Genomic DNA, 27055 nt, shown 5'->3' with positions numbered 1-27055 from the left:
TTGGTTAAACTATTTAGATAATACATTTTAGAATAACAGTTAATATTTTATTTAATTTCAGTAAATGTGTTTACATGACCACATTGATATACACATTAGACATTTCTTTTAAAGTCAGAAAACACAGAAATAAACTGTACAAAAGATAAAAGAAGTGCTAGTACTTATAATGTCACAATGTATTGCACGAAGACAAACAATACTGAGTGGTGTGAGACTGAAATTACACCCCTGTCAAACAACAATATTGATAAAATGTACTGTAAAGAACAGATTAATTGCGTGCAACCTGCAACTACAACTACACCACAGTAAGATTCCAGTCCAAAATCCACCATACAGACAGATCAATGAAGGGCGTATAAAGATATTGGAGGGAGGTGTGCCACCTACAATAGGGCTCACTCGATTTTTTTTATTCTCCATACTTCTTGGGGGTGGAGAGAGAGTGGATGGATTATGAAGAGAAGAAAAGAAAGGGTCCATTTCTTCACATGTCCTGATGGAGCAGATGCAACTTCTTGCTGAGAACAGCTCTGCACACCATGCTTTCTCATAGTCACAGCTAATGATTGCTGTGAAGTGTATGGTCTCAATAAACTGGGTGTGGTTTACTGTTTATGACCACTGCAAGCATGCTCTAAAATGCAAGACAGTGAGGCATCATTTTATCTACATCATTATCTCTTCTGGGAGCAATCTGCTTAATTTTTTTTATAGTGATCATGTCATTCAGTTAATTACAAACATTTGCTAGTTGTAACAATGATAATGTATGATACATATTGCCAAATCTCTGGATAATATTAACACTGATAATACAAAATCTTAATAATGCTCTCTCCTTGTTACATATATCTGTGATGTACACATCTTGCAATAAACGGAAAGATCCCAATTTTTTTGTATCAGAAAGTGATAAAGATTTAGAGAAGTTGATGCCTTTGTTTCTCTGAACCTCTTCAGAGCATGTTTAGAGGGGTTAATAAACAATAAACAATGCCCATTTTATCAAGACCACATGTACTCTGCAATGGTCACTGGATACAACTCCACAAAAAAGCATGGTGTGCAGAGGTATTTTCCATGAGACGCTGCAGCAACTCCATTAGGATGCATGCAGAGCCAGAGGAGCGTTTTTTTTAATCATCTCCACTCCTTCCCCCAAGTGTGGGGAATTAAAAGGACTGGTGACCTTTAATGCAGTCTTGATAACACCTCAAGTGCTTCAGATTAAAACAATACATTTTACTGTTACTATGGATAAAAATGCTCAACAAGTTTTGCTACAATTTGGCCACATGCCTTTTTAAACAAATCAACATTACCTGTAAAAAACTGATTGTTAGGAGAATTAGTCCATACGAGGATATTCCCCCAGTGAAAACTTCATTCAGATCCCGCTGAAGTAAAAACTGCTTTAATACCAAAACCAGATACTTTAAGTTGGGGTAGTCTTTCATATATCGCTGAAAAGAAATGGATAAATTGCAGAGTGTACAATATTTACAAAGATTAATTTCAAGTACAATATGTTATTCTACTTGTACAACTGTTCTCTAACTTACGGTTGCCAAAACATGTATTTATGTTCAACACCGATATTGTTTTCTACATTTCATGCATTCCTGGAGACACATGTCAGCTTGTGCTACGAGACACTGAAGCTACTCTGTATATATCTTATTCAATTCCTTGAATTCTGACCCCAATCCAGACAATGATCAGGAATCTGCTTATAACGAGCATTATTGTATGTACTGCTAGCTGTTTCTGTATATACTGCAAACTTAATCCATATAAGGAAGCCAAGAAACTCTCATGGTAGTGAAAATAGTGCACAAATCAAAATTATATCAATTAAAAGTTTGTGCACATACACACAAATAACAAGAAATCTTCTGCTATACACATATCTAACTATATCAAATAATATCAATTTACAGATGTTAACTATTGTACCAAGAAATGATTACAGATACTAACCTAGATTTTAATTTAACACTCATGTACATGCAAAAGACACTGTGGAAAACATTCTGAAATTTTAATTTCTTCTTTGGTTTCGCATGTATTAAATTTTCAACTTATGTTCTGTAACTCATTAGCAAAACTTCTTTTCTTTTTCAATATATATCAGCAAAAACAGATGCACAATTTTCTCAAACATAAAACAAAGCTCCATTTTTTTGTGATCAACTGTTTAGCACATATTCCTTTCATGTGACACTAAAACAGCCTGCCTCCAGTCCATTATGAATCATAGTCCGGATCCTGTATTTGAAAATATTTCCCTACGCACAATTATAATCTAGCTGAGAACTATGTGCTCCCTTCAAATCTTACATTTCAAAACAAAACTTGTTCCATCAGTGCAAACTTTTTCATTTGGAAAAATGAAGTCATTAATGACGTTTAGAAATATTCAAACTAACATGACCTGGTTTGTAATAAACTTGCTCGAGATAATTGCTGCCTTTCCTGGTTTTTTTCTAGTATTAACAATATTTTTTATACTCCTATTGAACTATTAAATAGGCCGATTGCCCCATTAGAGTTAACAACATATTGCTTTGTTTACTGGATGACATTTCTTGATTATGCTATAGCAAAAGTTTGATCATACAGGTATTTTGCATTTTAAAAAACACTGGCAGATTAAAGTATCAGAGGTACTCCTGTAAAGTTAATCTGTTTCTTGACCAATTCCACTGACTAATACGAAAACCCAGATTCCACCCAAACCTGGACATGGTCATATTAGAATCTGACCACAACAATGATATGATCATATTTTGATTAATTTATTAAGTCCATAATTTAAAGGTAGTTTCTGCATGACATGCTGTCAAGTCAAAAAGGCTGGCAGCACTACTAGGAGATGAAGAAAGACAAGCAAATGCTTTGCTAGTAAGATAATTAAAACAAAAAATCTTTAACAAAAGGGATACAGAAAAACAAAAATTATCCTATAATTGGGATATTAAAAAAATCCAATACAACACAAAGGAAACAACTGCCAGCAGATACTGCCAGTAAATGTACTGGAAGAGTACTTAGATTATGAAAAACATCTAATTCCCAAAGAATATAAAAACTACAGGAAATCCAAGGAAAAGAGGATAAAATGCTACTAAAAATAATTAAGGAATCAAACTGCGATGATCATGGTTTTTTCTAGATTTTGGGTTTGAAACTAACACCAGTGAAAGATGATAATGCAGGAATAACAGATATTGTATTATGGCTATTAAAATGTCCTATATTTTTATCACAAGCCAAGTTCTTAAAAAGCAATTCTTGAACATTTTAACTTAAAAGAAAATAAGCACAAGACATTTTATAATTCCAAATAATTCATTACTTTCCTGAACAAATGTATTTTACTATATTCCTATTGCTGGACATAAGGTGTACTCTGACATTTGTAATGGATAAGTACAGGCGGAAACTTACGGGAATTCATAGTTTGTCTGACAGAGACTCACATACAACTTACCATAATAAGATCAGCGCTTTTAACGCTATTTGGCACATTGAAGCTGATGTCAATTTGGATATCTGTCTTGATATCTTTCAGCTTTATTATTGGGACCTGCAAAAAAAACAAAATAGTTCACGTAAATATATGGCAACCTTGGTATTCAGAAAGTTACTTTTGGCAGATGCAAGTTAAAATCTGAAGGATTTGTTGAACTAATTGAGACTGTCATACAATGAATTAAGCTATAGAACCAAAAAGGTCAATAACCATTAATACAATTGTAGAAGCAAAGGGATTTGTCAGTATTGAAATCTTCAGGTGATGACCACAATATTTATTATGTTTCATGGCAATCAATCAATAACAAAAGACTAATTGTATTAACAAGTTTCATCAATGTGCTGACAAAAAGGGTAGCAACTCAAACAAAAACGATTGCATAATTAAGTGATTTGTCAACAAGTACATTATAACCGGATGACCATTATATTTATCAAGTTTTATGGCCATTATATTTACCACGTTTCATGGCAATCCATAAAAACTGCATGAATAGTTTCTGATAATGATATTATATGCTCGGATGATGGAGCGACACAGTGGTTACTAATTCCACCCAAAACAGGTGCATACAAAAATGGTTAAATTTTTTGTTAAAACTTACGGAGGCTTTGTCAAGAACTTTAGTACTGGATGCATCTGAGATTCCCTTTTCTCTGAGGACTTTCTCTAGTTGATACAAGGGCAGTATATTCCATTCTCCAAACACCACCAGGTCTATGTCACTAAAACAGATATGCAATGCTAATGTCTTAGGAAATGTTATTTAGTCACTGTAATTATTTTCACAAGCCACATGTAAAAACCCACTTTTCACTATTCTCTTTTCACCTTTGGCAGCTGCTGTTGTCAATTTAAATCCATTTTTTCTGCATATAATAGACTATACATGGCAGCCAGTATAACTGGTAGAGGAAGAAAAAGGGAACCCCCTGGTAAGAACCACCAACCCACTGGAAGTTACTGGCAAGCCTTCTCACATACCCACATTGGCAGAGCCCAATACTTGAACTAATGCCGACAGAAGTGCCAGTCCAGCATAGATTCTTTTTTGTCTCATAAAAATGCATGAACCTGCTTTATCAATCATCGCAAACACAAGTGAAATTATCTTAGAAGGAACAATATTCTCTTCCAAACTTATTCCATTGCCTCACTTGCAAATTACTTTTGTTAATGTACAAATATATTAACATGAAACAAGAAATCTCTATCACATGCAGCAACAATAAAAAGAGGGCATAGTAAATTTTTGCCCATGGCTTGCAATGATGCAATAAAAGATGAACAGCATTTATGTTATGTTATATACACAAACTTTCTTAAGAAATGGCAAATTTTAAAAATACATTCAACTGGGAGACAAAATTATCTAAGGAGCGATTTACAAGAAAACATTAAACTAATGAAAAACTTTCCATTGGTTTCCATTTCTTTTCACTCCACAGGTCTGTTCTTAATTAAGCAATATATCAGGAAACAATAAACTTCCCTAGTGTACATCTATATGGTCATATAGTTAATATAATTAATTTAAATATTAATTGTTCATTAAAACCTTAAATACTAAAATAGTTTAAGCAAGGTCTGTTAATCCCAACTGTTGAATGCTTTGTACCTTAAATTTTAACAAAGAACTTCTACATGAAAATACTGATCGCTATGGAAATTTACAATGGTAACCATCCACTAAATTTGGTCAAGAAAAGAGGATGTTGGGCCTATCATTACGAATAACTGTAGTACAAAGTTGTTATCAACATACACTGCTTTAATTGTGACAGCACGGTATGCAACATTCAATCCAGTTTATACTGGACCGCACCTTTAGATTGGCATCATCCAATAATGTCCATATAATTTAATGCTGATTTTGATGTATTTTCTTTAGGAGTCATGTAAATAATTACCCTCCAAATGGATAAGGATGTATAAAGATCCAAATAACGTGAATAATTGCACTTTAAAAGTATGTGTTATCAAATTTTACAAATTGACACCCGTTACTTAAAAAGTCCATCCTGAACATAATTTTCACTTTAGGACTGCTCACTATTCCACTGATACTCTAAAAAAAAAAAAAAAAAATAGAAATGAAGACGGGAAATTCTGACTGATTCCAAACAAATAAAACAATGGTTGTGTGATATATGAGGCCTCTGAGCAATGCACTCCACACCTGCTATACACTACAAATTAAATGCTATCATGATTACACTAAGAATTCAGAATTAAGAAGTTGCTTTCAACAAAACTTACCTGGTTGGAAGGTAAAGCCCAGTCTTGAAGCTTCCAAATACCTCAACCTGAAAAATATTTGCAAAATAAGAGTAAAAGTGAGTATGCCTTCAAATGTTTTAATCATTTAAAAATCAGTGCAGTTATGTTTTAGATATACACTACACTTTTATCAGCCAACTCTCCAATATTTTCTACCCATAAATAGCCGATTTAATTGACATATTTGCATATGATAACCTGATTGGCAAGTTTACATTCTACTACAACTAATGCCTTTAGGGAATGAATTTTTAAGCAGGGTGATTCAACCTGTACATGTGATAGGTCAAAAACAATTAGACATCTTTTATCAATAAAATGGTTATTTAGCGGTCTGTTCACCTTTACAATTTATAAACCCAATTCTCACAGAAGAGCTCTTCACGCTATGCTTTCTCATGGACGTGGTCTCAATAAAATGAGACTGGTTTACTGTTTGAGCTCTGCAATGAGAGAGAGAGCTCAAAACAAGACTATACTAGTCGTCCCTATTATATGCCCCACTCACCTTTACATGTAGCTAACCCTTTTGCACAGCGAGTTTTCTTGGCACCAAGAAGTAACTCTCTTGGGTGGCACCCCATCTGATGCGACAAGCATTTTAAAAACATCAAATCTACCCATCACAAGCAGCCACATTATATCTAATCTACATACAAAACCAATACTTGATTCACATGGTAAGGTAAGTAATCAGATTATATTTTCCGGCCAGTTTTTAGGTGTCATGTTTGGTTATTGAGATAATTCCTGGCAAAAATACATTATAACATGTACCACCACAGATAATATATTATCTACACTTATTTACAGGAAACAGGTTAAATAATGTTGTGATAGGGTACTGAGCTTCACACAGCTGTCAAATTCATCTCTCTGACATGGTTCCCCCACTTTTCTAAATATAAATTTCCAAGTCTTTTCCAGGATGAAATTAATTTTTTCAACGTTAACAAATGACCATTACTGAATGGAATTAAAGAACATTTTGGATTATAAAACATGCATTTTCCGTATCTGAAGATGTTTCTCTTTCAAGACTCTCCAAAACACATATCAGAAAAGATGATCATGTACAAAACCATGAGTCACACGAAACAATTTGACTATATTCCCAGAAATTGGCATTTAAAGCCATTTCAATGTACAGAATACAAATTCTAACTTTACTTTGCTGACCTGCATTGTGTTGCTATATAGAAACAACATAACAAGCACAAATTATTTTGTTTCCTTTCAAACCTTTAATTCTAAAGAATTCTAAGTTTATGTTTGATAGTCCATCCACTAAGCAGCTATGCTATAGGTATAACAGTACCAAATGTACAATCCCAGGTGGGTGGAGCTTAAGATGTAGGGAACATTGCATTCAGAAATAAAGAACACAAGCTGTGACTGGTGTACATGTATTATGTGAGAGTTGTACTTTGTTAGGCTTCAAAAAAAGTTGAGCCTCTTGCCAACATGTGAGATTATGTTAATTCATATCTAGATCATATTTAGTATTTTTTATGATTTTTTTTTAAATGTGGTACACATGGCTGAAAATTTGTATGTTGTGACTAGATAACTCTTACCCCTGTCTAGTTCCAGTACAGTTATCTCTCTTAAATGCAATGGAGTACCTGGTTTTGTCCTTGTCAAATTGACAATCTAACATTGTTCTGTATGACAGTGTCCAACATGCATGCTGAGGTAGGACAGAAAGTATATTTATATCACCAAACATTAACATTCACGTAAATGGAAAAACAATTTGCCCCGTGATACTTTTAATGCCATGGTGTTGGCCTCTTGTGATGCTAGACTGGTTTTTAGGGCATAACCGACTTTTGATCCGGAAATCGGATTCCACCGGATAGTATGAACTTCTGATTAATCGGAGTCGGACAAGGCAGGAACGACCGATTCAGATAATAACAATAATAAAGTTGAATTTCTATAGCACCGTGTCTAACACTGCGTGTCATTCGATAGTGCGTTAATAAAGTTAAATAAGAAGTCAGAAAAGTCCAATATGGTCAACACAACGAGGTGAAACGATAATACTTGAGTTAGACCGAAAGATTTAAATTTATTAAAATATATAATACAGTCCTACCCGTTTATGTCAACATCCTCAATAATGAAGGCATAATATTGAATACATTGACACATGCTAATGAGGTATTAAAAGAAAATGATTCCGCAAGAGGCCAACTTTATAGGACCAAACAAAAGCCTGTTTTATTTTTATTTGACTGCGACATTAAAGCATGGTGGCAAGATCAACTAATTGTTGAATAAAGTACAGGATGGAACTGGCCGCTTGCCGACATAAATGATTAAGGCGGGAAAATAAAAGCCTGGCGGAAAGATCAACTAATTGTTGAACAAAGAATGGGTCGGAACTGGCAAAAAAATAAAAAATTTCATGGATTCTTTGTGGCTTTGAACTTCGTTGCATTTTGCCATAGTCCTGCCATATCCTTCCCCTTGTGACATCGGTGTGATATGCAAAACGTGTGTAACACGGTTTAAAAAGTTAATTTGAAAAACCTTTTAATTTAGCATTTCCGATTAATTGAATCGTATCCGGAATCGGAAAAATTTCATGCCCAAAATCCGGAATCGGAAATCAGTAGAAAAATGCTAATCGGTTATGCCCTACTGGTTTTCATAACTTCCATATAAAAATAAATATACAGATATCAAGCTGTCTGTGAAACAAAAAGTCTACTAGATGAATCTAATCTACTTAGCATTTGGATTATCTCCAAAAATTATTTATAGCAAGCACCCAAATGATCCATACTGCAACCTCCTATTATTCTGGTTAGAAGTCAATAAATTTAACTCGCGATCAGTTCAGTTACAACTCAATTACGTAATTGTTTCAGGCGTCACGTTGTGGAGGAAAATTCCTGGGTTTCGTCATTATTTGCAAAATTCAAGGACTTTTTACGTCAAGAAAAATTATCATTTCTCCCGACTTTTTCACGATTGCATGGGAACCCTGCTCAGTTAATTATGACCTGAGGTAAAATCAAAACTAAACTAACATATGCTAAACTTGCTACTGTGGATTCACAAAGAGAAATAAATAAATAAAATAAACAAAACTGGCAACTAGGTGAAGACATTTATCACATGATTTATAAGCAAGGCATTTCATCAAATCTATAAATATTATGTCATCACAAACCTAAAAATTCTTACTTTAGAAGAAAAGTAAGTTATTTGACAGTGAGAAGCATTCTTAAAACAAAATGTGATGCTGCAAAGAAAAATAATAAACATGAAAACAGATGAAGAGAATATTCTGCATCAGTGGCAAAGGATCATTCTAAATGCTAAGTGTTGTTCGTACTAACATTTAAATGACATTTTTTTAATGGTTTTGCACTACACATTAAAAACATCCAAATTAGGAATTAACTCTTAATGCATATTCACTTAAAATAAAGCTATTTTTAAGACAAGAACCTTTTGAAAATTAAGCTTTCTTACATCACACACAAACATCATATAGTCCCCCATCTGGAAAAGCCACCACTCTTACAAGGTAAAAGGCTACTTTCATGTTGCAGAAGGGGTGGTCATATAAGAGGGGGACCACTTGGTTGTTTAAATTGGACAATGGGCCTGCTCCAAACTACTTACAAAAATGTATTATCTGACCTTTTTATTCTTAAAAATGAGAGATTTACAGTACTTGATGATTCAGTTCACTTTCTGTAGAAATACCCTGTATAAAAATTAATTCCTGGCTTTAACAATTGAACAGTGGAAGACATTCATTACCAGCAGAAATTATAAGTCAAAACACTTATCTGATCCAGGATAAAACACATTAGACCAATGTATTCTGAAACCAACATAATTCCTTGGGAACCAGATGTAGCCATTTAAATAATTTATTCTTAAAACATGTTTTCAACAATAGGTACTTTACATGGGAACATACTGGATCAGCTAAAACCCTTCTACAAGAATATCAACAACAGAGAGTCATCATGATCTTTATACATTTACCATTCTGACTTGTAAATAAAACAGTATTTGACAGTTACATGTACTCTATATCTAATATCATGAAAATGATGTGGATTTTTTTTTTATGGCGATTTTTACCCCCGATTAAAACAATGGTCACAAGCATACTATTGCCCTCGATTTGTTGGAAATTAAAATCTTCACGTCGAGTTCAAATTATTAATGTCAGTTTTACATATCAATTCCAAGCATTACCAACATTCTTTATTTTTTTATAATTATAAAGTATGCAAGCCATTAAAATTATCTTTTTAAACGTGAATTACTTGTTGGTGTTATTTATTTTTATTTATACTATATCGCAGGTTTAAAAAGGAACGCTTCTTGTGCAAATAAGTAGTTCAGTGACTTGTGCGTAATGTGTGTTCATTGGAAAATTATGCAACCTGGTTAGTAGCTATGAATATTCATGGCTTTTCCAGCCAATCACATAATTGACTGACAGTGCGGAATTCGAAGAAATTTAAAGTATCACATGCCATGCTGATATATTTCAATGCAAATTCAACTATCGATCATATGCAGTTCTCTGAGTATACAACATTTCTTTGCATATTATTAGATTCTGCAGTCTCATCTTTAATCTCATATAAAAAAACCCACCGCACTTTGCTTTAAAGGCAAGAAACTTTAGTTGTTTCTATGTTAGTCAAGCATTTGGCATGGTCACCATCTTGAATATTTTACGATATTTGTAAACAAACGTTTGTAACCAGTAGTTTAACACCATACTGATTGATAGAAGTTCACAATAAAGTCGTTATAATTTTCTAACTTAACGGCAAACAAACAAAAAATAGATTTGTAGCATTTATTCACATTTTCAACGCAGTCCTATGTTTTACGAATTTGTCGAAACGTTCTTCACAACAACTCGAAATTAAAGTTAACGTATGAACTTTTTTACTCATTCAGATTTGCAAGGGTGTGATTGTTTAGTTTAAACATTATAATGATAGTAAAAGTGTATAGTTTACTGAAAAAGAGGGTAACGAATTTTGTTCTTCGGTATGTTTTCCCCCCCCTTCAGATTAAGGCTTTTTTCAACATCAAGCTCACGTCAAGCAACTATGATAGAAATTGGTAGCATGCTATAGAGACAAAAGTGAAATAGGCAATGGTAATAAGTCGGTAAAAAGACAAAAGTAAAAGAGAAAGGAAGATATATAAATAAAAAAAAACAGAAAATTAAGTAGGTTAAAAAGACAAAATCAAAATCCGCTGGCTTTAACACATTTATCCTAGACATATAGCTGTAAAAAAAGAAGAAAACAAAAAACAAAAAAGGAATTAATATTTTATTATCGGCTACGTCTTTTAGGATGCAAATATGTTCTGCACATATTAGTAAATTTAAAAGTTTACTTGTCCATACAAAATACCCGCTCATCCCTAGTTTCAAAATTTTAAAAGAAAAAAGAACTATTTAATAACTACACCTTTTAAATGCATGCATTTTGCATCTATGATATGCAAAACATACCACCATGTCAGCCAATTCTGCACAACAATACATTTCTGTAAACACTGGATCAGGTGTTATTTTGGTTCAAATATCCATTTTGCACCAAAAAATAAACGATAATAGTTTCATCAAAAAAAATTATATTCATAAAGTGTACAAAAATATCCCACATTTAGACTCAAAATGTACATGAAAATGATTTCTAAATGGCAACGTGAAGACCCACTCCATAACCTTGAACATGTAACCCAGAAAATCCTATTTAATATGCATCTTTTGGAATCATACAAATTAAAGACATTATATAAAAGATGGAAATGTGTACCTTAAAAAAATATTTTAATCCAAGTTTCCAAATTTGCAAGAAGTTGTCCCACACATACAAAATCGTCTGCTACCCAACGTGCCAACTTGTCACTATAACATAAATTCTCAAGAAATTTCCCAGCGTATAGTCTTTCTAAATTCTGTAGTAATTTTTCCCCATCAACAAGACGTAAACACACTGCATCCTATTCATTGTTGTGTTTCTTCCACATAATAGCTTATTCTTTTTAATAAAATGTTGAACTTTACTACCTTTTTTACAAGATCAGTTTAGTTTGCTTAATATCTCTTGCCATTTATTGGCATTTTTACGCTGAATTTTGTAAAACTAACTATAAATCTGACCTAATTACTCTACCGAACTGCTGACAGAAACAGTCCAAAGTAATATATGTAATTTCTATAGCCCAATGGATAAACATTACATCTTTTCAAAGCTGTGCGCAGAATAGGCCGACATAATGCGAGTCAGGAAAACACGGGGGTGGTATCCAGTGTCCAAAATATTATTTTGAACAGAATATTCTGGTGACAATTTCCTCTTTTGAAATGGTAAGCATTGCTTTATTTTATTTCAGTCAATTGGTCAAATTCGGTATGAATTTTGCTTCAATACTGGAGATGGAAACCTTAGGTGCACAGAAATGCCTGACAGCATTGTACTTGTTATTTCAACTTGTTTTATTTATTTTACTTTTATATGGTAAGGGCCTACAACTCTAAAAGGATGCATTCTTGGTCTGTAACCATTGAATCACTACCATAGTCTTCTCACACCATCCCATCTGTACCACCCAACCAACTTTAAAAGCAGAAGGCATCAATAATATAAAAAATTGCACAAAACTTGTTATACTCATTCAGTGACTTATAACTTGTAACATGGTTGTAGCCAAAGGGTCCCAAACACTTTCAGCCTGTTGATGGTTTAAACCACATTTTTTTAAAATTTAAACATCACAAAGAAATTCATACTCTGAAAAAGATTTTCTCTGCTTTGGTGTGGCATATGCTGTGTTGAACAGCTTTTTGGAATGCTGTGTAATGATCTCTCTGTCCAAACAGTTTTTTCTCTCTCAGATTTCAATTTTTCATTATCAGATTTTAAATAACATTTTGCACTTGTACAGGATCATTGTGATAACCTGTCCTGCAACCAATCCAATGGTTTTGTGGGCAGTAGAGGGTTAATGTATTTTACAAGATGTGGCTGCTCCCATCTTCTTTGGCATCGAGCCAAGGAAACTCCTGCAGACAAGAATCTTTAAACCCCCGTTTTTGTTTTAATCATATTCTCTGTAATAGACAGGTTTAGTTTTGGCCCATTTTGTTGACTTTACATTCAACTTTTCAATATTTGGTTCCTGTTTTGTATGAAAATGGTCCATCCAGGTGCATTCCCAGATCGTAGACCGCATAATGGTTGGAGGGAGTCCAGTGTTGAGATCAAACTATCTTGCAGCCAGTGAAACTTGTTCTGATGTAACCATCAAAAGATGTCACCTAAACCAGAAGTGTCTGTTTATAGTGGTTGTCTCCATATTAGCTGTGGCTGGTATTGGTGCTAATGGATAAATTTGAACATAAAGTATATAAATATACAGTGCTCCTGTAGTCATTATTAGTATTTGTGTAAACATCGCTCAGACATACAGGAACTACAGGTTTTAATTTACTTCTCCAATAGCAAGTAACCTTGCAAGAGTTGCTGTCAGAGCAAACCTGCACCCTAAAAGAAACACTCCATAGTTTCTTTTCGGCTTTAGCAATATCTGAACATAAATATTTTAGGTGTCGTTGATGCTGGATCACTTCTTAGCAAATTTTCTTTGTTGGTTACCTTGGATGAATATGGTCTGACAGAAGCTTCTTCAAACTGCAAAGCCTTAATGCATTTCCACATGGCTGGATGCTTGTGTTCTACAAAGCGAAACAACTTATTTCCATCTCTAGCTAATATTGTGGGTGAATGGATCACCAATTAGAATAGCTGTATAAATTTTTGAAAATGCCATTGGAAAAAAGGAGGGGCATCTTTATGCAATAAAACTGCTACATCTCTACTGTGTATAAGCCTGTGTCCTTGGGAGGTGCAGTCTGCCACACAAAATCCATGCATACTGCGTGTGTTCAGTGGAAGGTATACCATATCATCTAACTTTGCACAAAACATTTGGAATTGTTCCTTTCTTTGATGTGGCTCACAAGTCCTAGCTTTTGAATCTTGTCCCATGTCAAATGTATGAAATTAGTCAGCTCTGATCATTGTGCTCAGATTCTAACTAAATCTAGGATGAGTGTTAAATTTGATTTTGTCTGTTAGTTTTTCTTTTGTCTTTTTTTGTGGGTCCATTTTACTTTTGTCTTTATTACATTTAATCATGAAAATTACATATCCCATAAATTATATTTCTATATACAGTATAGTTTAATAGTTTAAACCTGTATAAGTTTATTCTTTTATAAATAGTAGTTGTTGAAAAGAATGTAAACTCATCTTAATATTATAAATATTACATTTTTAACAATTATATAACAATAGTTGGTCCAATTTTTTTAGATTTATGCATATAGAAGCTATTTTGGTAATACAGATATTGTAAATGTTTCTGGGTTTGTGGTACCTGAGCCAACAAACCTGGAAATAAGAGAATCTGCAAATCCAAAATGATCAAAGAGTAGAATTGGGCATTACTCTGTAAAGGTAAAAATGTAAAATGAAATAGATTAAGCAGAAAAGAAATTTCTTCACTTACTGCAAGACATGAATGACCATTAAAGAGTGACTCCTAAAGGAAAACAGAAAAACTGCACCAAAATAAAAAAGATGTCAATTTAAAACAAATTGAAAATAATTCTCTTTCTAAAAACTACAACATCAGGAAATGTTACAACTACTTCTGAACATTAAGCAGAAAAAAAATATCTTTCAAATCATCTAAGGAACAAGTTGAAAGGTTTAGGAATTTGATTTTTTTTTTAAATGGCTGACAAGATAAATGAGGTGAAGTTATTTTTGCATCAAAAGGTCACTGAATTTGGTAACTTACAACTGGAAGGTATTGATCTGCAATAATGTCTTGTATGTAATTTCAGAACAAAAAATGAAAATGGTACATATACTGCTAGCATTGCTGTTTATTTTTCAACTGGGCTTAAGTTGCAGTTGCAAAGATTTCACCAGTCATCCTGTTTGCAAACATATCACTGGACATTACTTACAGAAAAATGATCTTACAATTTAAACGGTGCAAACAACTGTTGACTGATCACTTCATGGCAAAGATGTTCATAGAAGGTAACAGATGTGAGAACTGGGGACTGAACAAAGATAAAAGAATCATCTTGGAGTTTTAAAATGGCCAACAAAGACTGACTTTGCAGTCATTCAAAATTGTCTTGAAACGTACGCTTTTGTTAAAAATGGAATGGTGAACTTCCGTTAACACATACAAGTGTTACTAAAAAAAAATATCCATGGAAAATACTCAACAACCTTCGATTCCATACCAACATTTCATTTGCATGAATAATATCCAATGAAGATATCTCTCTCTTCAAAATGTTCAATTTTTATGGGATAAATGAGACACAAAACTTAGGTGAGTGTTCCAAGTTTTATTTCTCATCACATGGTTTGCATGGGATAAAACGTGTAGAAAACAAAGCATGTGCACTAACTTCACTAACTTTAATTCAAGTGACCATTACGCTGCTGTGGGGGTTCAGCCTGGCCACAAAGTACTTGCAGAAGTTGGAGAATTCGATGAAAATATACAGATCTTGAGGCAGTGTGATATACAAGAAGACATCAGAGAAACAGCCTTTTATCTTATATATCACTATATATAATTGCAAGGTTTGTAAAAAAAATGTAAAAGTTTTTACACAATTTTTCTTAGTTCAATCAGTACCCCCTATACAAATGAAATACCTGACAGCACAATTGCATTCAATAGGAAAATTTCACAGGAATATCTTTTTTTGTAAATAAAAAAAAGGGTATAACAACATAAAGAATATTGTTGGTCTCTGGCATTACAAAAACTAATGAAATTATTTGACAGCTGTCAACTTTAAGCAGCAGTAACTTTGGTTCAGGTGGAGATATCTTGCAATTTGATTAAAACCAGAACATCTCCGCTGTTATACATGAAGACCAGTGACCATTTAGAGGTCATGTTCTGGTAACCTATGTCATTACCATAATCACTAGCTTTATCAACCATTCATATCTTCACATTTGGAGGCAAAGAAAAGGGATGACGAGCATGATTGTGTACCAAACGATCTGATTCAGATTTCTGAAAGCTGTATTTCCATTGGTTAATTTAAAGGTCACCAGAACATGACCCTTAAGTGGTCGTTGTCAGATCTACAAGTAAGACAGCAGAGATCTGATTTTAATCAGACTGAGATATCTTGACAATTTAAACTTTTGATGAGGGTGAAAAAAAGCTTCATAATGTGAAAAAAGTTTAATTCATTGTTATTTTTATTTTTTTTAAAATAAACTGGAATTGCTAGCTAAATACAATTTGGATGGCATTGTAAGATAAAAATATACCTTTGCCAAGCTGAAAATGGACATCTTCTGCATAGTTTGACAAGATGTTATTTTATAAACATGTCGCCAATGAAAATCCATGGAAGACAAGTTTTTATTAGGGGGAGAACATTACATTTCTCAAATTGGGGTTGTGTTGGTAAAAAAAGAACTTGAAAACAATTGTGTTGCCTCCATTTATGTTCCTTGGACACATTTTGAAAACACTAACGTGGCATGAATATTTACTAAAACTGAAATGGAGAGCACCGTGGAGTTTTCCATTCCAGATCTTGCTCTCAATTAGTTTTAATGCACACTCATTTAACTACCAGCATTTATGATAGTTAACGATATTTTCTGAATTATTTTCCGTTCAAGCTAACAAAGTAAAAAAACTAATTGTGAATCTACTTAAATATGGTCTCTTTTGTAATTATTTCAGCCTCAAAATAAATTAAATATTCCTCACTGCAGAGGTTATTTTAACCTAAACATAATGTTTATACTACCAGCCATCTAACATTTTACACTGGCACTAGGAAGACTACTACAAAGCATGAATGTTCATTGTTTTAAAATAGACATTTATTTCCATCACACGCCTTACACGACTTCGAAAATTTCCAGTACCAACATAGCAATTAATAGATTCACTAATGAAAGTTTTAAATGCATGCCCTGAATATGTCTCATTAAGGCAGTTTATTTTTTTCCTTAACATTAACCAGTTTGCAGTAAGGTGTAAAAGAAATATTAAGCACGGCTATTGTAAAGCTGGAAAACAATTAAAAGTTTGATGCAGCAGCAATAAACTTTATGTCAAACTGAAAGGGTTGTAGAGTATGCATAGAATTTATTTACCACTAGTACAGTTGCACAAAATTTAGTTCCAGACCCTATGCAACTCAATGGCTTGTTGCTATCTCAGAACCTGGCGTAATTCTTGGAAATTCTTTTTCCATTTCACATGACAACTGCAATCATATCTCCTGCCACGAGATGTACTCAAATTAGCATGTGATGTCCAATAAACATAATTGTGTCCTTTGCAGCTTTTATTCACAAGAATCTGATTACTCCTTTTTATTTTAATTTTTTATTCTTCTGTGTTGATTATTAACACTTTTCTAGAACATTTCTCCCCTTTCATCTTTAAAATGCATAGCCTTCTGGACGCCATTTTAAAAAAAATGATATAATCAACAGTTTGATCATGCAGACACTTCCCATGGACAAATAGGTGCAGTTTAAAGCATCTGGGGTGCTGCTATAAAGTTAGTCTGGTTTCCTGACTAATTTCACTCATTCTAATATGAAGCCTGGATCAATATCAAATACGGACAAACCATATAACCGGCTTTAACGGCAACGCTAATTTTTCAGTAGTTTTTGTTTGTACGCCTAAGTCCGTATTTTACAGGTAATTTTCATAAGATTTACTGCAAAACTGTAAGGGTTGGCAGGTCTGAGTCTAGTATGGATAAATCAATGTGTTCATAAACACACTTGCTTAATTCTAGTCATTGTAGAGACAGCTGTGTCCAACTGTCAAGTTTCATGACTGGAACATAAACAAAAACCAAAGAAATAAACATTCACCACAAATTTTAACAAAGTCAGTAAGGATAAAATGTTAGTCCGATAAATCAAGCCTCCAAATTTGTCTTGATTTTGATGGACAATATGTGGGCATGACGTCAATTGTTTATTTAAATGTGCAATATTGGTGCATGCAAGTTGTAAGAGAACACACCTGCAAACATTTTAGACACCAGTATTAGATAACAGCCATATCTAGCAAGAAATTCAAAATGGCCACATGATATGATTGTGCTATTCCACAAAGATTTGCAAGTCATCAAACACAGGATTTGATCTGGAAATATAACATACTGCTTTAAAAAAAATTCATACTATGGTAACTCAACAGCCACAGGAAATGCCAGTAACTTCATAAAATGTCATTACAGGTAGTGATGGGAATCTTCCAGACTTTTATAACTAATAATCAGTTCCACTTAACCAATTAATTATAATCGCCAACTAAGAGCAAATTTTAATTTTTGTTTCTTACGGTTATATCTTTGCTCAATGTCATAAATACTTTAACCTGATAAAAATATTACATTTTTTCTATTGTGTTTTAATTTTGTACTACAACTTTGTTAAATCAGGGTCCGTGCATGGGTCTGAAATTCTGGGAAAAGTCTTAAATTTAAAAATTGTTTATCCAGGCCTGGAAAAAGTCTCGACTTTTTTCTTGTTACGGAAACAGAAAACATGACTGCTATTTTCAGGTGTTACTGTAGAACACTACATCTCAAGACAAGTATAGCTGATAAATTTGTGGGATAAGGCCATGCCATTTTGACTGGTGTTTGCTGACTCATTAAGGATAAATCTACAATTTTCATTTCATATATTATTTCGTTCATTTAGGTTTTGTTTTGTGATAGGGAGCAATCCTTTTAATTTCGGCAAGGCCTGGACATTTTTATTTTTTGGGTTGAAAAAGTCTGAATTTTTTCTAAATCTGTGGCAGGAACTCTGTTAAATGTAAGCATCTGTTTATGGCATATCAATCTTATGTAACTGAAATACTGCTGAAAGTCCCAAATCCTTTCTTTCATATTTGGTATCTAATATATAACTTAAAAAGTATAGAAGGACATGGTTTTCGTGTTTGTCATTATTTACAAATACTACAAAGGATTTTACATTTAACTGAAACAAACCAAAATGTGTTTAAATTTACTAACTGAACAATTTAACAGCTTAATTATGTAGTCACTACTATGTGTTCCTAATTACGAAAGTTTGCACCTACAGAATATGTTGTTGTTGTAGGGTTTAAAGCCATTTTTCAGCACAATACATATTTTACATGGCAGCCGTTATAACAGGTGGAGGAAAACCCAGGAAGAACCACAGACCCATGAGAAGCTACTGGCAAGCTTTCTCACGTATCCACATTAGCCAGGCCTGAGACTCAAACCAATACAGACAAGAGGTGAGATGGCAGTGATCCAGAACGAGTGCTTTAGACCAATTTGGGGCCCCCTAATGTGATAAGGTTTTATATTTGTAAGTTGTGAAAGGAGTAAATGATTCAGATCAACTTTACTGGATTGGAAGCCCTGTTTAACTTACCACATACACATGAGTTTTACTAACCTTTGTGTTTTGCATGCAACTAAAAAGAAGTAGTCTCCCTTTAAAAACAATTATGGAGTTCCACAATCGATTGTCTTATTGGTTAGCTCAACAAACTGATGACTGGTTATAACTGATAATCGGAACACTAATTACAGGTATGGGGCTTTGCTGTCAGCCTATACATATATCACCAACTTCCGTTAACATAAAGGATTTAAAACTGGTAATGATGCAACCACTTGTCAAGATTAATGATTCTATGTAGATTAATATGCATATAAAATATCAGAAACTTGCATGGTCATGAACCACATCCAAACAGTTATCTGTATCCAGTAAAAGATGAAATATGGGTTACAATGAGCCACATTTGCTTGGTAGTAAGAGAGATGTGCATCATCAATTTCACAAACACAGCATGAACAATCGTCAGAATTAAACATCAAACACAAAATTTATAACGCATAAAATATTGTCAATAATGACCTAAGAATGCAATGAGCAATTAGCATCACAAAGAAACCCGAAGTATTACAATTTTTGTTACTGGATATGTATGCAGAGAGAGAGAGATTCAATACAAATAGTGCTGATAAGATGTCCAGAACCTGCATATTACCCAGTCAGACCCAGGAGATTACCTTGCTAAAAGTCCGTAGGACCTCCCGCTTTTTCAAAAAAATGGAAATTAAAAGTAATCATCTTCGCTTGATTGTTTCTTAAACAAAGTGTATGATGTCAACAAATATATATACAAAATTATGTACAATGTTACTCGAAGTCTAGTATGTGATAGACATGTAGAATGTCTGCGAGCTAGTGCTATATACCTCTAAATTTTAGTACCTTTCCAGCTAAGTATCCATGTCCCAACACCTAAAGTCTAACTTTGTTCAATTCAGCCTCACCTTACTACTTAGAGACCACTTCAAAGTCATTTGTGTGAAGCCTTGTTATGTCTGACTAAAGAGGGCACTTTACAGATATGAATTTTTGAGAAAGTGACAGGTGTAAGGTGAAGTTGTTTGCATTCGCAATATGCACAATGGAGAGAATGATGGCATACCTCAGTGCTACCTTCTCTGTGGCTCAAATTTCTTTTCATATTGTTCTTAGGGAAATTATGCATGATCTAAGCACACAGTTAACCAAACCAACTGCTCCCATGTGCTCAAAATAACTGGCCAGAGTTATTAGAAACTACACTATCTAGCAGCTGTTACAATATGGAAAAATGAAATCTGTCAGACTAGGCTATAGCAGCTTCTGAAAATGTAATGAATGAATTACCAAATATATAACATAAAATTAGTTGCCGGTTCTTTGTTTTACAATTTATCTCTTAAGGAAGTGAAAATGACCAAGCAGTGCTACCATTTTTTTTATATGGGAATGTCCATACTATATACTCTATAACCCATAGTACACCAATCAATCATACACCAAAATAAAGGGAATTAAAAGTTATTTGAACAAAGCGTAAGATATCCAAGGTCTTTTATAAATAGTACAATCACGAAAGGTAAACCAGGGAAAAAAAATTTCTTTAAAATTCTAACCTATGCAAAACAACTGTAAAGCAAGACCTCCCATGCATTCACACAGTTCCTTTATCATAAAGTTAAATAAGATGCTGATAAGAACATTAAAACGTGAACACATTTTTCTGCTCCAAAGAACATGAGACAATCAATACAGTCCTGAGTTTAACTTAGCTTTCTTATCCATCAGCATGCCCAAAAACCTGCAGGAACCCCAAAATGTATGAAAATGGAACCCCAGCAAAAAAGAAGAAGCCAAACAAAGATGCAAAGTACGATGAACACGGTTTTCAAATTTAAAGACCACTTGAAAACAAACTGGCAATGCGTCAAATATGATCGGATACAGAAACAAAAATGTTAACCTATTTAAAGTACCCTGATTTAGCTGACTGGTTCAGTGCAAAACCATAAAGGCTGATTTGACTTGGTTGATTTTTCTAGAGTCCTGTGACAATGAAAACAAAGACCATTTAAGACTGTTGGATATTTTATTCAAAAAAGGAAGGAAAATGCATTCTTTAAAAACAAACTACTTTATTCATTTATTAAAGCTTGTACATGTAACTATGCATTTGATGTTCCTCACAACAGCTCATCAATTTTTACCTGTTTATATGAATGTCAGACATGGCTCCCTCTATTTCTGAGCATGCTGCGATAAGTATCATAGTTTACCGCAATTAAATTTTGGGCCAAATGCTCATTGTCTGAGACAGGGACCGGGAATTTCTTTTTTATTTCCAGCTCACACATAGCTAATAAAAATATTTTGCTCTGGTTCATAGCAAAATAACACCATCTTAAACATTACATTGTGGAATTTGAGCATGGGCTTGTGATTTTTTTTAAAGTCTCCAGACATAAGGTTATGTCTCGCGAGAAAAACACAGTGATTTTTTGAGCACCTAAGTGACAAGCTCATTTCCTTTATAAGAACTAAATATCTTGTGCATTAAGTACAAACTGCCTCTGAAGGAGCAAGCTGATGCAAAAGATGCCAAAATGTTGTCTGATATTCTTAGTTTAGAATGGAAACTGAAAGCAATTCAAATAATCGAGAAGATGGCGTGTCTTTTGATAAATAGTGGGGCAAATTCATGTCAGATTAAAATTTACATCAGTAGGAAAACAATCGATGGACATGATAGTTACAGCCATATGTTTGCACCCCAACAGTTAAGGCAAGGTAGTTTGAGAAACAATCGCTGAAGCCACTTTAAAAAAAATAGAAGTGATTAAAGTTTAATCACATTAAATCAATAACCTGAAAACATTCCTCTCATCTGTAAATGAAAATATTATGTAAGAACGATTATGTGTGTGTGGGGATAATTTTATTTTCTTAAGTATTGGCAACCATTAAAAGATGTGAAAGTCAGCCTTGGAAAATAATTATCCTCTACTATTAATGGCTCATACTGTCCACTTAAGAGGGACTATCTCAATATTACCTGCGCCTTTGGCCACATTTCTTTTACAACTGCTCGAATTCTGTTGACCACATCGTTCCGCATGTTGGCTTCAGCAGCATTTGGAGAATTATACTCAAAGAAGTCTTTAATCTCATGGTGTAACCTGGTAAGAAACAAAATAGGCAAATATTTCAGCTTGTTCCATACAAAAAAATTCTCCATCTTAACAGGTAACTTTTATAGAACATGCTTTTCTTCACTTTTGGAATCAAGTTTAATGTTGCTATTGCAACAATGACAACTTTTTGCTGTCTTTACATTGTGTTGCTCATACCTGTCTGCATTACCTGCATATATGTCTGGTGACATGATGTGGTTTACTGTCCAATTCACTATGCACTGTCCTTTCTGGCTCTATTTCTAAATATATACCAGCTTTATAGCATACAGACATGCATACATAAAGGGAAAACCCACTAAAAGGCACTTCATTATAACAGTCACATGCAGTCATGGCATGGCTTCCAAAATTTACATCACTAATTTCTCCTGTCTGTTCTTTTCAAATGTGCAGTGTTGAAACAATCACTGATATTCTTCAGTAACAAGGATTTCAAATTATCCACTGTAGTCTGCAGCAGCCATATTGCATGAAACTTCTGCACCAATTGCATTTAGGATAAATTTAAGTCTTATTAAAATCAAATCTCCATTGTCCTATGTGAAGATCTGACAGCAACTGCAGTAGGGTCATGTTCTGATGACCTATGTAATAACCATAATCTCTAATTTCATAAGCCGATTATATTAAGTCATATCTTTTCATTGGGGAGAATAAGCAGCATGGCTAAAGAGGATCAATGTGTGCCAAAGATTTTATACACTTTATTATTTCTGAAAGATGCATTTCCATTGGCTAATTCAAAGGTCACCAGAATATGTCCCCTAAGCACTTGCTGTCATATCTTCAGGCAGGACAGTGCAGATCTAATTTTGAAAAAACTGGGTTAAACTAGATAATAGGCAGACATTTGGTCAGGGTTGCCTTATTCATATCTGATGACTGAACTCATGGTTTAAGCCACTCCCCAAAAATCATCCAAATGACGTTTAAAAGGTTTTTTTAAATATGTATATTAAACTATGCAGACTATGTGACCTAAATCCTTTGAAAATATCATTAGTATGTCTAACATTCAAAACATGAGTCTGAAAAAACACAAGCTGGATATGCAAGATAACTGCTGAATTGTAACTGCGTCAACATTAAAATATCAAAACATACTAAACATAAGTCTAATTTCTAAATAAACACAAGTAGGATGATTGGATCTTCAACTAATTGTAATTACCAATTATCTGCTTAATGTTTGAATACTGGGGTATCTTGTTCTTCTACAAGATGCTGAAGTACTAGTAATGATTGCCTCCAGTCTACCAGGAGAATTGTAAATTCATCTCAAAGTGTATGAGAAGAATAGGTCTATTAATACTGGAATTGCTGACAAGGTGAAGAACTCTGGTATGAAAAGGAATAATGAAGACCATCTTGAACCAATGAAGCTAATTGCAGTGGCTCTTGATAATGTACACAAGCTACATGATCGAGGCTTTGGACATACAACACAAGACTGACATTTATCTAGCAGCCTTACAACAATTCAGTGACCAACAAATTCAAGACACATGCCAAGGAGGCCACTCCTATTCACTTTCTTGCCAATACCCTTGATTCTAGGTTCTTGGGTAGGAACCTCACCAATGAGCAAATACTACTATGGAACACTGCAGTCAGCATCATCCATACTATTTTGTCAAAAGTGGCAAACCTGTGAGCCCAAACTTTCAAAGGATGTATTTTCCATTTTTGTTGGAAATCTCAATCTGGGGAGGGGAAATGTAGCTTACAATTTTTTCAGACATATCACTACACTGTCTGCAGTATGGCAGTTTTGTGATATCTGGCACTGGGGCATGATGTTGCAGACATGTAAGATGATGTCCCACCCAGTCAAATTATCCTGACACCAGGCCGACCAGTCCTAACATGAGTGTCTAAATGCTGAACATCTAGCAAGGCAGCTGTAAGTACCATTGGTATGACTCAGGGGTCGAGGTTTGAACCCATCACCTCCAAAACAAATGGCTGACACTCTAACCACTAGGCTACCAGTGCAGTCTGAATCAAAAGACTTGGACTATAATATTGTGGAATGGAGTTGTGGGCATTTGCCATTAATGCTGGTGTTGACAACATATACTTTATTTTTACCCTGGTTCATTTTAAGGTCATGAGCAAGCTTGGCACTGAGAAATCTGGAAAACTTGTATTTCTTTACAAACTGTGAAGCAAAAAAGCAACTATCCTAAATTCTGCCATGAAAATGCAATATCCAGATGTCCAAATGTTTTAACTTTATTACAGTTAACTTTATAATTTTGCTTTTTAATTCTGGTTTACAACCCTGCTTTTTTGGTGAAAACTCCAGTTGATGTGATCATTGATTCAGGAGAATGAGTGACGATTTTTCCAATATGCTCATTGTGGTTGAAGAGGTCAGATCTCACTAATTTCATTTAGAATCAACCAGATATATAAAGACTTGTAGCAAAAATCCAATGTTTAAAATTATTTTACAAATCCAGTCTTAAGAGGATTCAGAGAAGGAAACTTCACATTACAGTGGAAGAATAAAATGCAAGACTACCACAATCTAAGGAAACTACTCCTTCTGAGAGATGTAAACCAGCATCCGTGATGGCAAAAAATGTCAATGACACAAAATGCCAACAAATGTTCAGCCACATTGGGTTGATAATTATCCTAGATCAATCCTGGTGGACATGAAACTGATCTTAGAGTTGTTCATCTTTCAGTTCCTACCATAGTTTTGCTTTTAATATTGATTAAATGCATAACCTCATTTAACCTAGTGAAGACATTACAATTTTTGGAACAAATGAAAATGTAGGTAGAGAAGTGAAGTTTCTGAAATTACTGGTCCTTGACAAAAAATGGTTGCAAACTTTTATCAGACTTGAATAAAGCATGTTATAAAATAAGTTCTGACATCTCTAGAAACAAAATATAACTGGGAATGGTACTACATTTTGACACAAAAATAAGCTGTTATAAGGTTGAATGCCATTTTTCTGCACAAGACATGCTATACGTGAACATGCTATACGTGATGGCCAGTAAAACCATGGAAAAAACCATCGACCCATGAGAGGCTAAATGGCAAGCTTTCTCAATTACCCACATTGTCCAAACCTGAGACTTGAACCCACAAAGAAAGTGGTGATATAGCAATGATCCATAACAGTGAGCGCTTTAGACCACTCTGGTCCTAACCAAAAATAAAATAATGACATTAACTGAATTATATTTGTCATTCAAAACAAATTTATTTAAAAAAATACAATATCTGACATTTGGATAAAAGAACATTTTTTATGCTTCTAAGAAATAGCATTGCATGGGGAGAAATTTCATCTACTGTCTTGTAGTGTACTGTAATGTACCCGTCCATTACGATTCCACGAGAATAGTAACCATGTACCCATAGTTCCAGCCGAAACTACAAAAAGCATGAAAATAAAATTTGAAACAAATAACATTTAGTATATATTTCTCCCTCTTTCTTTAGTTTCAAGCAGCAGTTAATTTTAAACAAAAAACTTGGTACTCAACAGCTTATGTCCAACCGACTCCATCTGTGACCTTGACATTCGCTCACTGCAAGGCAGGATCTGTCATCGGATCAAACGTGTTGTGCAATACTGACGACATTAATGAAGAACTTTACTCACTTTAGGTACTAAATAGTGAAATATTTATTTTATCAATTGCATGATGAAAACAAATCAAACATACCCTGTGATATCTGGGGCATAATTTCTCCTTTTCCAAGGTGTCAAACTGTCATCTTTCAACAATTGTTTGTATTGATAGAGATTTAAACCGTATGTGCTTGCGCGGTTTTCTCCTCCTGTTTCTCTTTTCCTCTTGATACGACTCTGTTCGTTTGAGCTATTAATCAGACAGTTCGTAGATACATTTTTGTTTTTTACATTATCAAGAGGAATGTAATCATGCGGCTTTTTATCCAAGTTTGGGTTCGACCTCAGCGACATGTTGTCCACGCCTATTTGTGCCTCCCAAATTTTCGTCCATACCGTGTGAGCTATCCCCAACTGTTCAGGTGGATACCACGATATTATTGGATCCATACACCTGAAACGATTTTAAAATGATGATAAAATCACTCAATTTCGCCGTCTTGGTATGTACTTCAGCGGGCACTTCACCAATAGGCCGGCCAGAATTTCAAACGTCCATTGCGCAACAGCCAAAGTGCGCATCACGGAAATATGGAGGTAGCATTAAATATCATACGAAACGAATATAACGAGTTTGTATTCAGCTTCCAAGATGTACTTGTACCTACTTCAAAAACTACGCTTACTTTAATAATTTGTTGAAATAAAATGACATGATAATTTCAATAAATAAAAATTGTAACTTTTTTAAAAGATATAAATATATATTAGCACAATAGCATAAAGGTATGAAAGCACTTCAAAATGGATTGCCTATTTTAAAAAATAGGCATTCGCAGAACCTCCAATTTGTACCTTCCTGTTCATTTTAAAGCAATTATTTTTTTTTAAATATAAAAAGAAATAATAAAACTAAGTCATTTCATTGATCAATTTATCGAATATAACCAAACAGGCTCC

The 27055-nt window shown here is 33.9% G+C and overlaps 1 protein-coding gene across 1 annotated transcript in view; it reads right to left on the bottom strand.

Moving 5' to 3' along the window:
- Positions 1–26664, bottom strand: part of LOC149780503 (terminal nucleotidyltransferase 4B-like) — a 49773-nt gene extending 23109 nt beyond the window's left edge. The window contains exons 1-6 of the mRNA XM_089937483.1: positions 26190–26664; positions 22352–22475; positions 5804–5850; positions 4149–4269; positions 3500–3595; positions 1329–1469 (exon numbers count right to left, since the gene is read on the bottom strand). Coding sequence (XP_089793609.1) covers positions 1329–1469; positions 3500–3595; positions 4149–4269; positions 5804–5850; positions 22352–22475; positions 26190–26545 — 885 coding nt within the window. The 5' untranslated portion in view covers positions 26546–26664. The remainder of the gene's footprint in view (positions 1–1328; positions 1470–3499; positions 3596–4148; positions 4270–5803; positions 5851–22351; positions 22476–26189) is intronic.
- Between the last annotated feature and the right edge of the window lie 391 nt (positions 26665–27055).

The sequence above is a fragment of the Sinohyriopsis cumingii genome, chromosome 16 (genome assembly GCF_028554795.1).
Source record: "Sinohyriopsis cumingii isolate HCF-2022 chromosome 16, ASM2855479v2, whole genome shotgun sequence".
Taxonomy (NCBI): domain Eukaryota; kingdom Metazoa; phylum Mollusca; class Bivalvia; order Unionida; family Unionidae; genus Sinohyriopsis; species Sinohyriopsis cumingii.
Note: the sequence above shows the minus strand (reverse complement) of the source record. Positions and strands in the feature narration are given on the sequence as shown.